General features: G+C 41.7%; 1 protein-coding gene across 3 annotated transcripts in view; it reads left to right on the top strand.

Annotated features, from left to right (window-relative positions):
* Nucleotides 1-13,247, top strand: part of NLRP3 (NLR family pyrin domain containing 3) — a 48,405-nt gene that overhangs the window by 5,034 nt on the left and 30,124 nt on the right. For all 3 annotated transcript variants that reach the window (XM_059416734.1, XM_059416732.1, XM_059416733.1), the window contains exons 5-8: nt 211-1,978; nt 4,069-4,242; nt 6,393-6,563; nt 7,899-8,069. In XM_059416734.1, the coding sequence (XP_059272717.1) occupies nt 211-1,978; nt 4,069-4,242; nt 6,393-6,563; nt 7,899-8,069 (2,284 nt within the window). The remainder of the gene's footprint in view (nt 1-210; nt 1,979-4,068; nt 4,243-6,392; nt 6,564-7,898; nt 8,070-13,247) is intronic.

Genomic DNA, 13,247 nt, shown 5'->3' with positions numbered 1-13,247 from the left:
CTATGGCACTTTGCTGTTCTCCTGCTCAACTGTGTATAGGAAGATTTTGACATCCTAGAGTTTCTCGGGCTGTCCATACCCACAGTGAAGAGAATGTGTATCTCCCTTTCCTTAGCTCTGGTCATCACTCCCTCTGGACCACAGATCCTTGTTGATAGCTAATGTATGCTTGGACTTCTCCCAAATACTACCTTTCTGTCTTTACCCCAGATTACTGTAAGAAGTACAAAAAACACGTGAGGAGCAGATTCCAATGTATTAAAGACAGGAATGCCCGTCTAGGTGAGAGTGTGAACCTCAACAAACGCTACACCAGGCTGCGTCTTGTCAAAGAACACCAGAGCCAGCAGGAGAGGGAGCATGAACTCTTGGCCATTGGCAGGACCTCAGCCAGGATGCTGGACAGCCCTGTGAGTTCCCTGAATATGGAATTGCTGTTTGAGCCTGATGACCAACACTCAGAGCCTGTTCACACGGTGGTATTCCAGGGAGCGGCAGGCATTGGGAAAACAATACTGGCCAGGAAGATCATGTTGGATTGGGCATCAGAGAAAATTTACCAGGACAGGTTTGACTATTTGTTTTATATACACTGTCGGGAGGTAAGCCTCGGGACACGGAGGAGCCTGGGGGACCTGATTGTCAGCTGCTGCCCTGACCCAAATCCACCCATATGTAAGATTGTGAGCAAGCCTTCCAGGATTCTTTTCCTCATGGATGGCTTCGATGAGCTGCAGGGTGCCTTTGATGAGCACACAGAGACTCTATGCACAAACTGGCAGAAGGTGGAGCGGGGAGACATTCTCCTGAGCAGCCTCATCAGAAAGAGGCTCCTTCCTGAGGCCTCTTTACTCATCACCACAAGACCTGTGGCTCTGGAGAAACTGCAGCATTTGCTGGACCGTCCCCGTCATGTGGAGATCCTGGGTTTCTCAGAGGCCAAAAGAAAGGAATATTTCTTTAAGTATTTTTCAGATGAGCAACAAGCCACAGAGGCCTTCAGGCTGATTCAGGAGAATGAGGTCCTCTTCACCATGTGCTTTATCCCCTTGGTCTGCTGGATTGTATGCACTGGGTTAAAGCAGCAGATGGACAGTGGCAAGAGTCTTGCCCAGACATCCAAGACCACCACTGCTGTGTATGTCTTCTTCCTCTCCAGTTTGTTGCAGTCTCATGGAGAGAACCAGAAACACCAAGTCTCTGCCAACATCCGGGGTCTCTGCTCACTGGCTGCAGATGGAATCTGGAATCAGAAAATCCTGTTTGAAGAGTGTGACCTTAGGAACCATGGCCTTCAGAGGGCCGATGTGTCTGCTTTCTTGAGGATGAACCTATTCCAAAAAGAAGTGGACTGTGAGAAATTCTACAGCTTCATTCACATGACTTTCCAGGAGTTCTTTGCTGCCATGTACTACCTGCTGGAAGAGGAGGAACAGGGAGAGTTGAGGAACCTGCCATGGAGAAGTTCCAAGCTTCCCAACCGAGACGTGACTGTCCTTCTTGAAAACTACGGCAAATTTGAAAAGGGATATCTGATCTTTGTTGTCCGTTTCCTCTTTGGCCTTGTAAACCAGGAGAGAACCTCCTACTTGGAGAAAAAACTGAGTTGCAAGATCTCTCAGCACATCAGGCTGGAACTGCTAAAATGGATTAAAGAGAAAGCCAAGGCCAAGAATCTCCAAATCCAGCCCAGCCAGCTGGAATTGTTCTACTGTTTGTATGAGATGCAAGAGGAGGATTTTGTACAAAAAGCCATGGGCCATTTCCCCAAAATTGAGATCAGTCTCTCCACCAGAATGGACCATGTGGTTTCTTCCTTTTGTATTGAGAACTGCCACAGCGTGGAATCACTTTCCCTGAGGCTGCTTCATAACTCCTCAAAGGAGGAGGAGGAGGAAGAGGAGGAAGAAGGGGAAATGCAGCTCTCTGAGGTGGATCACTGTGTCCGCCTAGATCCTCATGCTGCCTGTACTCACCGGTAAGGTGATTTGCCTTCAGGTAGGTATTAGAATGGTAGGGCTGTCCTCCGCCATCTAGCCACCTTTCTCTGGGCATTTGTTCTTTCTGCCTGCTTCGTAACTGTCTTTACAATATGGTTGCCACAGCTCCATAATAATACCACCACCCCCCATTTCTACCAGACTCCTTCAGTGCAGAGATGGACAAGTAGAGGAGAGGGAGGTGGATAAATGGATGAGGAGAAAAGCCAATGAAGAAAATAAGCAAGTGTTTGGTAGATGCCAACTCAGCGCAAGGTATTATGTGGGTTACAGAGTTGAATAAAAATGTAAACTCAAAATGCTTGCAGTCGACTTGGGGCTCTACTGCATAGTATTCAGTTAACACACAAGGAGCCAAACAACCCCAGTGACTGTCCCAGGAACACAGAGGACAGAAAGCCTTTAGTTCTGGGTGCTGGGGGGAGGTTTATCAGAGGAGTAAGTTTTGAGCCTGCCTTGAAGGACTGGTAGGATGTGGGTGAGTGCAGGAGAAGTTAAAGGGATTCTAGCAGTAGAGTCTGGTGTCTGAGGAACAATGTACATAGGAGACTATGCCAAGGGACATGGCTTCATTGGAACAGATATAATGAGGGAAAATTGAGGGACATAGGCCTGGGAAGGAGAGGGTGTTTTTAAGCTCCTACACTGTGTTTACAACCAGGAAGTCACCAACAGCTCCCTCTTTGGGGTCTGTTCAGTAATGTAGGAGATCAGAGGCGAGTTGCTATGTTGGGACAGCAATGCAGTTCAGTTACCTGACCTCTGAAGTCCCTGCTTGGGAACTGCCACAGCTACGGTGGGAGGGTGGATAGTCTATGAAAGCTTGGGTTTAGCCTGCACAGAAAGCACTTGATACAGGATAAAATTAAGGAGAAAGGGGACTGGCCTTTCCACCAAGAATAATAAATTTTCAGCTCCTTCTTTCATCCTTGGCATCACTAGCAGGATGACCTTTTAATTTATCATTTGGTCATCCAGGACCTCCTGCTGGGGCTTCAGTGGTGATGAAGACCCAGGCCTTGCTCATAGCAACTTAAGGTTCAATTGTGGGGATATCTGGGAAAAAAGGACAGACAGTGGAGAGGATGGGCTATGGCAAGAACACATATAGAATGCACCAGAAACACATGGTGGGAAGCCCTTGAACAGCTGGACTCTGACACATGGAGTATGAGAAACCTGAGTGTGGGCAAGGGGCAGCTCAAACAGAGGGAACAGTGGGTTCAGAGGGCAGAGGCTGGGGAAACAATTATGTCCCTATGATGGGAAATGATTCAGAAAACCTAGAGAGGGTGAGAGAAAGGTAATGAGGGAAGGAAGCACATCTGTCTCTTAGGGCCCTAAAAACTATGTTGGAAAGAAACCTGATCAAGATTACAGAGCTATAAAGAAGGCTGGGAGAGACTTGAATTAAAACTCCTGATGAAAAGCCTGATGCCCATTTGATTGGGTGACAGTTACCTTCTTCTGAGGGCAGGAGCTTGCTTTGTGTGTTCCAGAACCTTCTGAAGGCCAGCAGCATGGATATCCCACCCCATGCTGTCAAAAGTGCAGAATTGCAGGCACAATCTTAGACACACAGAGCCAGAATCTGTATTCTAACAAGGACTGCATGTTGGAACCATGTGGAAGTCTTAAAACTATTGATATACTTGGTCCTGCCTCAGAGATTCTGACTTTAGTCCTATGGTGTGGCCTGGCTCTCTTTTGAGAACATTGGTGATGCTATTATGCAGCCAATGTGAGATCTGAGATCTGGATCTCACAGTGTAGTCTCTGGATTACTTAACAGAAAACAAGGCCTTGGGCAGGACAGCTGTCTGATGACAGAGGAGGAGAAAGACATCTGAGGGAGGTACTGGAGGGTGTGCCAAGGCAGCCAGTCACAGACTCATGCTGTTTCCATAATAAGGTATGCAGGACAGTCTTACCATGGCCCCCTGGTCTTTGTCATTCCTTAGTAGGCAATTTTTGGTTCTGTGAGTCAGTTCTTAATCCTTGGGGAGTCTTTGAACTGGGGCCAGACACTCCTGATTTTCTTTTCTTTCTTCCTTCCCTACAATTTCAGGTTGGTGAATTGTTATGTCACTCTCAGCCTTTGGCAGGGGCTTTTCTCAGTCCTAAGCACTAACTCACTGAACCTCACTGAACTGAACCTCAGTGACAATGCTCTGGGGGACCCAGGGGTACAGGTGTTATGTGAAATGCTCCAGCGACCCGGCTGTAATATTCGGAGACTGTGGTAAGAAACTGTGTGTGTGTGTGTTTGTGTGTGCACGCATATCTGTGAGTGACACAGAGAGCAGAGTGGAGGAAGACCTCAGGGTCCAGATCAATGGTTTGTTAATTTTCTAGGGCTGCTGTAACAAAGTACCAGAGAAAAAGAAGCTTGAACAATAGAAATTCATATTCTCATAGTCCTGGAGTCTGGAAGTCCAAGCTGAAGGTGTCAGCAGGATTGGTTTCTCCTGAGTCTCTCTTTTTGGCTTGTAGATGGTGGTCTTCTCCCTAAGTCTTCATGTGGTCTCTGTGTTCGTGTCTGATTTCCTAAAGGATACCAGTTATGTTGGATTGGGGCCTGTCCTCATGACTTCATTTAAAGGTCTAAAACCTGATCTCCAAATATAGTCACAATTCTGAAATCCTAGGGATTATGATTTTTTTTTTGGGGGGGGGGTGGACACAGTTCAGCCCATAACAAGTAGGAAAGTAAAATGGATTGGAGGTCACTTGTTTAGAAAGCTTCAAATAGGGAAGAATGATGGGGAACTGAAAGTAAGCCATTTCTTGGCGATAGGACAAAAAGTGCATGGCCCTCAATATCTTCTGTTTCCTCACTGGCCCTCATCACGGCTGAGAATTGGAGAGTTTCATCATAGACAATGTCTACCTGGGCTGGACCCCATCAAAACATTTCATATAGGTTGAAATGTCACAGAGAATCTCTTTCAGCTTTCTTAATAAAGAGTGCTTGCTCTGGACTCACACTGTGAATCAGACTCACATTCCCCAAGACAATACATGAGTGTCTGGGCCATCCTACAAACACTCTTCCATCACACATCTGCATTTTTTATGAGCTACATAGCCAGCACTAAAGCCCATCCCTCCAGGGTGTTTTCATACATCCCTTTCTTGATCATTATACCCACCCTAACACCAACTTTATCAATTTTATCTCCTATACAAACCAGTAGCCCAGGCCCAGTAAACATGACTGTTTGCCATGATATTGCAATACAATTCAAGATCATGGGACAGAATTTGTGTTCATCTTTCCACTGTCCCTACAATGTCTGGACAAGTGTCTTAGCACGCATCAGTGCTCAAAAATACATACTGAGTGACTACTGACTGGTTTTCCCACATCCACCCTTACCACCTTCCTATTCTCCATATAGCACCATCCTATTCTCCATACAGAAGTCAGAGGGTTATTTAGAAAATTCTACTTTAATTATGTCATTCCCTTGCTTGAGTGCTTTCTCTTTGTTCTTTTGATAAATTACAAATCCTCCTCTTGCCTTCAAGGCTCTGGCTGGTTTGGGCTCCTTGCCTTCTTCATCCCATGCCAGTCTTCCCACTATCCTGCTGGGTGCCCCTGTGTGATTCCATAGAGTGAGACACAAATAGAGAGACATGGGTGATGATGAGATATTTTGCAAGTAAATAGAGGTTTAGTCATGCATTCAGCTCTAGTTGGTGTGAAGATAGGGGTATAAAGGAAGATGTTAACAGGCTTTAGGATAATGAAGTATTCATCTGGAAAGAATCAACATTCTTAGTCCTCTGACACAGGCACTCCTAGTTGTTGATGATGGTGATAACGGTGTCTTTGTGTGTGTCTGTGTGTGTGTTGGGGGGAGTTGTAAATCAAATCAAGAAACAGAGCTTCCTGCTATTTTGGTGTAGGTGGAGGGCTGGAATTTAATCATTAAACAGAACAATGGAGACAAGATTGACAAAGAAGTAGATAAGTTAAAAACCCCAGAGAGATCAGTGTCCACCTGAGGGATTTTTGCAGTGAAGAACATGTGATACAGAGGTGGGACACAGATTTACCTCCTTTTTCATTTATAAAACAGGGACATGCCTGTATATATTGTAGAGCTGACCATTATTTATGGAGGGAGTTCACTGACATACTCAGTGGTTGTGGTCTCAGGCTATGAGTTCATAAGCCTGGGAACTAACTTCACAATAAGTCTCAGCCTGCATGTGGGAGTTCTGGTAAGATCATACTCTCACCTAACTTCTTTCCTTAAAATTTTCCCTTTGTAACATGAGACCACAAATCGCCCCAGTTGGTGCTGAAAACTGGCATAGACCAGAAGGCAGTGTCAGAGAAGCAGCCTTGTTCTGATGCTTTCTGCTTCTCTACTTGGCATGAAGGTTGGGGCGGTGTTGCCTTTCCCATCACTGCTGCTTCAACATCTCCTCAGTCCTGAGCAGCAACCAGAAGCTGATGGAATTGGATCTGAGCCACAACACCCTGGGAGACTTTGGAATTAGACTTCTTTGTGTGGGGCTGAGGCATCTATTCTGCAATCTGAAGAAGCTTTGGTGAGTCTGAGCTATTTTCCTTCAGGTAACATGAGCTGTGGCTTCCGGGATCTATTATGCACTACAGTTTTAGCATGAGAATAGACTTTACTGCTCAGAAGATTTCCAGGTGTTTATCAGTAATTCATTCAGTTAGTGTTTGTTGTGGGAAGAGCCATATACTAAGTCTTAGAAATGAACTTAAGTAATCCAACAAATCATGCTCACTTTTAAGGTATTTACAGTCAAGCTGAGAAAATACAACCAGCTCCAGGAGAGTTTTGGGACTTTATGACAAGCTCTTGGTCTCCACACAAAACAGAAAAGAGGTGTTAACACACTTGATCTTTTATGAAGCCCTTCACTAAATGTTTCTGGGAGACTTGATTTTTGAATAAGAGAAAGCACTTGAAAATGGTAGGGCCATTAGGATGGCTATTATAAACAAACAAAACAAAACAAAAGATAAGTGTAGGCGAGGAGAAATTGGAACCATCATAATTGCTGGTGGGAATGTAAAATAGTATAGCTGGTATGTTAGTTCCTCAAAGTGGACATAGAATTACCGTATGATTCAGCAATTTCACTTCCAGGTATATAAAAAGCAGTGTAATCAGGGATCCAAACCTGTATTTGTACACTTGTGTCCATAGCAGCATTATTCACAATAGCCAGAAAGTAGAAACAACTCAAATACCCATGGAATAATGAATGGATTAAACATGTGGTAAGGGGGTGGGGTTGGGGGTAGAAGAATGTGGTAGGTATATGCATACAGCCTTCAGGAGAATTCAGACACATGCTGCAACATGGATGCATCTTGAAAACATTATACTAATTAAAATAAGCCATACACAAAAGGGCAGAAATGTGTGATTCCACTTACAGGAATGACCTAAAATAATCAAATTCATACAGGCAAAAAATAGAATAGTGGGTCCTGGGGGCTGGGGGAGAGAGGAGTGAGGAGTTAGTGTTCAGTATGTACTAAGTTGCAGTTTGGAAAGATGAAAACCTTCTGGAGATGGATGGTGGTCACAGTTATACAACAATGAGAAGGTAACTTAAATGCTACTGAATTGTACACTTAAGGATTACAATGGTAGTTTTTATGTTATGTATATTTTATCACAATAAAAAAAAGTATAGGGAGCTGATAAGATGGAGTATTGGCATGGGCTTGGAAGGTGTTTACTTGCTATTACACCAAACAAAAGGAAATAAATAGTTAATATACAGTTTGGACACTCTTCCTGTGTGTGGAAAGGACTAGAAACAGCATTGGAGCAAGTGCTTCCATGACTCACAGACAGTGAGGTGAGAGAAATGTCTGACATTCTGCCATCTTTATGGAAGGTTGGTCAGTTGCTGTCTCACATCAGCATGTTGTGAGGACCTTGCATCCGTCCTGAGCACCAACCAGTCCCTGACCAGACTCTACTTGGGGGAAAATGCCTTGGGAGATGCAGGAGTTGGAATTCTATGTGAAAAAGCAAAGCATCCACAATGTAAGCTGCAGAAACTGGGGTAAGTCTTCACTGGTATCTCAGTAGAAATCAGCTTCTCTTCACGATGTATTGCTTGGGAAACATGGATGAGGGTCGTTCTATAGTAGGATGATCAGACAGAGTTGAGGGTAGAGAATGGAGGAGACAGTATATGAAGTCGTTGGAATACTAGATACTACTTTCTACTAGTAAGTTATTTATGACTATAGAACTGAAAGAAACCTTAGGGATTGCTCAGCTCAATCCCCCACTGAGGGAAACCATTGTTTCTCAGACATTCACATGGATAGTTACTGGTTTCATGTGTGGACTCTTCCAAGCACACCAGCCATTGCTGCACATGCGGCCATTGCAGTAAGAGAGAGTTCTTATTTCTACATAACACCTTTGGTTTCTGTGTGTTGGTCCTTGCTCTGCTACGCAGGACTCTGCTGAGAGATATTGATCTCAGTTCCCAAGAGACAATACTCACATTCTAGGCCTTCTCCTCTCTTGCCTGGACATCTCTAAATTCTCAAGAAGGATATAGCTTCACGCCTTCACCTACATAGTCATGTTGTCCTAGGGAAGGGCTGTTCTGTTCGTGTCCCTATTTGAAGTACATTGCCCAGACCTGAACCTGATACTCCTAGAGATGTATGGTGGAATTTTCACCTCCTGTGGCAGGGCCCTGTAACTGTCACAGAGGGAGCCTCTGATTTTCTTGTGTTTCTGGCAGTCACATCAGATCACAAGTTAAAATTGGAATTCTGTAGTAAATAATAATGTGAAATTCTGGTGTGTTTTCTAACATTAACACCCAAATCTCTGCAGACTTCCAACTAGGTGCCATACAAGTCAATTCAGTTTTGACACTATCTACTCAGAGGTAGTGTGGACCCCACAGGTTAAGAACCTAGTCCTACATGTTCCCACACTGGCAATATCAGATATCATCGCAAGTAGTGGCACAAGTTACTTGCACTTCTTTCTTTATGACCTGGGGGTTTTTACACCCCCCTCTTCAGGTTTTAAAGTTTGCTAGGACCCCTCACAGAAATCAGGGAAACACAACTTACAGTTACATTTATTATAAAAGATATTATAAAAAATACATACAAACAGTGATACAGGGTGAAGTTGAGAAGGGTCCGGAGCACAGGGACACTTATCCCCATGTATTTGGGGCATTTCACCCTCCCAGCAACGGATGCATTCACCAATCTATAAGGTCCCCAAACCTCATTGTTTAAGAGATTTTATAGAGTTTGATCAGCCTTCCTCCTTTCTGCCTCCTCAGGGTTGGTGGATGGGTTGAAAGTTCCACCTCACCAACTGCGTGATCATTCTGGTGACCAGCCCCATCCCAAGGCTATCTGTGGGACCCACCTTCAGTCACCTCATTACTACAAACTTACCTGTGATCAGAAAGGGCTCCTTTGAATAGGAAAAGAGGCTGCTTCACTTAGGACATTTCAAGGGTTTTAGAAGCTCTGTGCAGAAACTGGGGACAAAGACTAAATGTATTTCTCATTATGACACACAAAATATCTACTGATAATCATGTACTTAAACATGTATCATGGCTTTTCCATGATCATTTTACATGGATTATCTCAGCTGACCTCATAAAAATTATGCCAAGTAGATATTAGTGTCTCTAACTCAAATAGGAACAAATGAGGCCAAGAGAGCTTAAGACCTTTTCCCAAGGACACTTGGATAGAAGGCAGTGGAACCCATGAAGATACAGCCCAGTATAACCCCCTGCCTGTTGCCTTAACACTAGTGCAATACTGAGTCATGAGTCTTGCTGTCAGGTTTTCTATGGGGCATTTACATCCCTGTCTGGGCCTCACAATCTTATCTTTTTTTGGACAGATTGCTTAGGCATTTTTGAATTGTGATTCTGTCAATGTTATCTCTACCTACAACAAGCAAACTGTAAATGTCTTCATTGACATTACTGATATGAATACCAACCATATCAGCACCAAGACAAATATAACAGAAAGGGTCTTTAATGAGGAATAATACATTAATTCATCATTACAACCTGCATAGGTTCACAACACTCTGATATCCTTCTATCTGTCCCATCAACCCATCCTCAGATATCACCGCATCTCTTTCCTTGGAAAGCCCTGTCTTCAACGTCTCCATATCCTCTCCTTCTTACTCTACCTCAGCAGTTTGGCTTCTGCTACTCCCTATTTGTTCAACAGACATATTTTGGCTCCTTTATTTCTGGGCATGCTGGAGGCTCACTTGTAGTTGCTGACAGTGGCAGTGAGTAAGACAGACCAAGAGTCATTTTTCACAAATATTGGTAGAACAGGCAACAGACACTAGACAATAGACAAACAATATACAGTACATGCAAGTGACATAATAAAACTGGAGTTGACAGTAAAAGTTTGCTTTCTTGTCCAAGTGTTTCTCAAATGCCTCTTGAGTGACGTGGGATCAAGTACTTAGTGAAGTGAAAGTATGAGTGGTGAAGGAGTCAGGGAAAAACAAACAAACAAATGAAAAACAAAACCCAAGGGAAAAATAGAAGGAAGAGGTCCAGAACATAGACTCTCAGTTGGTCCTCAGTGATCCTGGTTCTGACGTATACATCCTTCCCAGTCTCTATTTTCATTGACATCTGTTGCCTTTAATTCTCCTCATTTTCCTGAAACTATTCTCTTATTTTTGGGGAATTGCTCATTCTTTCCTGTGAATTCTAAAACTTCTCCTTCTCTGGGTCCTGCATTGACTTCTCATCCTGTGGTCTGGGGAATTTCACCACTGGTTTTCTTTTTTACTGATGTTTGTACACTCTCTGGGAACTTTTATATGCCACTTAGCCTCAAAAACAATGTGTACAGAGGTGGCTCTGAAAAATGGTCTTAAACCCAGGTATTGTTCATTAACTTTTCTTTTTTAATAGATTTTCATACTTTAGAGCAGTTTTAGATTCACTGAGGATTGAGGGGAAGGTACTGAGATTTCCTATATGCCTTCTGCCCCCTTACATGCATAGTCTCCCTGTTATCAACATCGGTGACCACAGTGGTACATTTATTACAGTTAAAGACTTAATGGCATATCATTATCACACAAAGTGCACAGTTTATATCAGAATTCACTCTCAGTTATGTACATCATATGAGTTTGGGCAAGTGTATAATGACATGTATCTACTACTGTAGTATCACAGAAAGTAGTTTCATTGTCCCCAAATCTTTTGTGTTTGGACTATTCATCCATCCCTTTTGCTAATTCCAACAAACAACTGTTTTTTGTTTTTTAATTGAAGAAGAGTTAACATAAAATGTTATATTAATTTTAGGTGTACCACAAAGTGATTTGGCAATTCTATACATTATGCTATGCTTACCATGATAAATACAGTCACCATCTGTCAGCATGCAAAGTTACTACAATTTTATTGACTATATTCTCTATGCTGTACTTTTTGTCCTCATCACTAATTTATTTTATAACCACAAGTTATCCCCTTCACCTATTTTGCTTTCTCATTTGTTTCCATCTCCATTTGTCTCCATTTTGTTCATGGAACCACCAGTTTGTTCCCTGTATTTATGATTCTGTCTCTGTTTTTTGTTGATTTCTTGTTTTGTTTTGTTTTTTAGATTCCATATATATATCATGTGATATATTAAATAGGATCATTTTCTCAATTTCTCTTTCTGTTCCATTATTAGTGTATAGAAATGCAACCAATTTCTGTATATTAATTTTGTATCCTGCAACTTTACTGAATTCATTTATCAGTTCAAATAGTTTTTTTGTTATATTCTTTAGGGTCTATAGTATCATGTGATTGGCAAATAATGAAAATCTTTCTTTTTCCTTACCACTTTGGATTCCTTTTTTTTTTTTTTTCTTGTCTGATTCCTGCAGCTAGGACTTCCAGTAACATGTTGAATAACAGTGGTGGGAGTGGCAATCTTTTCTTATTTCTGGTCTTAGAGGAATCCTCAGTTTTTCACAATTGAATATGATGATAGCTGTGAGTTTTTCCACATATGACCTTCATTATGTTGAAATATATTCCTTCTGAACCCACTTTGTTGGGAGATTTTATTATGAATGGATGTTGTATTTTTTCATATGATTTTTCTACATGTATTGAGATGATCATATAACCTTTCTCTTATTAATGTGATGTATCACATTGATTGTTTTGTAAATATTGAAGCACTCTTGCATCCCTGATAAATCCTACTTGACCATGATGAGTGATTTTTTAGTGTATTGTTGAATATTTTGTTGAGAATTTTTTCATTTAGCTTCATCAGGGATATTGGCCCGTAGTTCTCTCTCTCTCTTTCTTTTTCTTTTCTTTTCTTTTTCTTTTTTTTTTTTTTTGTGTGTGTGTGTGTGTGTGTGTGTGTGTCTTTGTCTGGTTTTGGTATTGGAGTAATGCTGGAGTCAGGGAATGAATTTGGAAGTTTCCTTCCTCTTCTATTGTTTGGAATAGTTTGAGAGGAATAGGTAATACTCTTTTTTAAATATTTGATAGAATTCACCTGTAAAACCATCTGGCCCTGACTTTTATTTGTTGGTAATTATATTTGATTACTAATAACATTTCATTAATTGGTCTGTTCAAATTTTCTATTTCTTTCTGATTCAATTTTGAAAAATTATGTTTCTAAGAATTTATCTACTTCTTATAGGTTGTCCAGTTTGTTGGCATATACGTTTTCATAAAATTCTCTTATATTCATTTGTACTTCTGTGGTGTCTGTTGTTATTTCTCCTTCATTTCTATTTTCATGTATCTGGGTCTCCTTTCTCTCTTAATGAGTCTGGCTAAGGGTTTTTAATTTTGTTTATAGTTTCAGAGAACCAGCTCCTGGTTTCATTGATCTTTTGCACTGTTTCTTTAGTCTCTATTTAATTTATTTATGTTCTAGTCTAGAACATTTTTTCTTGTTTCTTCAGGCAGGCTTGTATTGCTATTAAGTTTTCTCTTAGAATAGGTTTTGCTGCATCCCAAAGATTTCAGATTGCTCTGTTATCGATTTGTCTCCATGGTTTTAAAAATTTCCTCTTTGATTTTTTGGTTGACCCATTCATTGTTTTGGAGAATGTTGTTTAACCTCCATGTATTAGTGTTCCTCACAGATTGTTTCTTGTAATTCATTTCTGGTTTTTTACTGTTGTGGTCAGAAAAGATGCTTGATATAACTTCAAACTTCTT

Source organism: Mustela nigripes, chromosome 12 (assembly GCF_022355385.1).
Source record: "Mustela nigripes isolate SB6536 chromosome 12, MUSNIG.SB6536, whole genome shotgun sequence".
NCBI classification, from domain to species: Eukaryota; Metazoa; Chordata; class Mammalia; order Carnivora; family Mustelidae; genus Mustela; species Mustela nigripes.
This window is presented reverse-complemented; position numbering and strand designations above follow the sequence as displayed.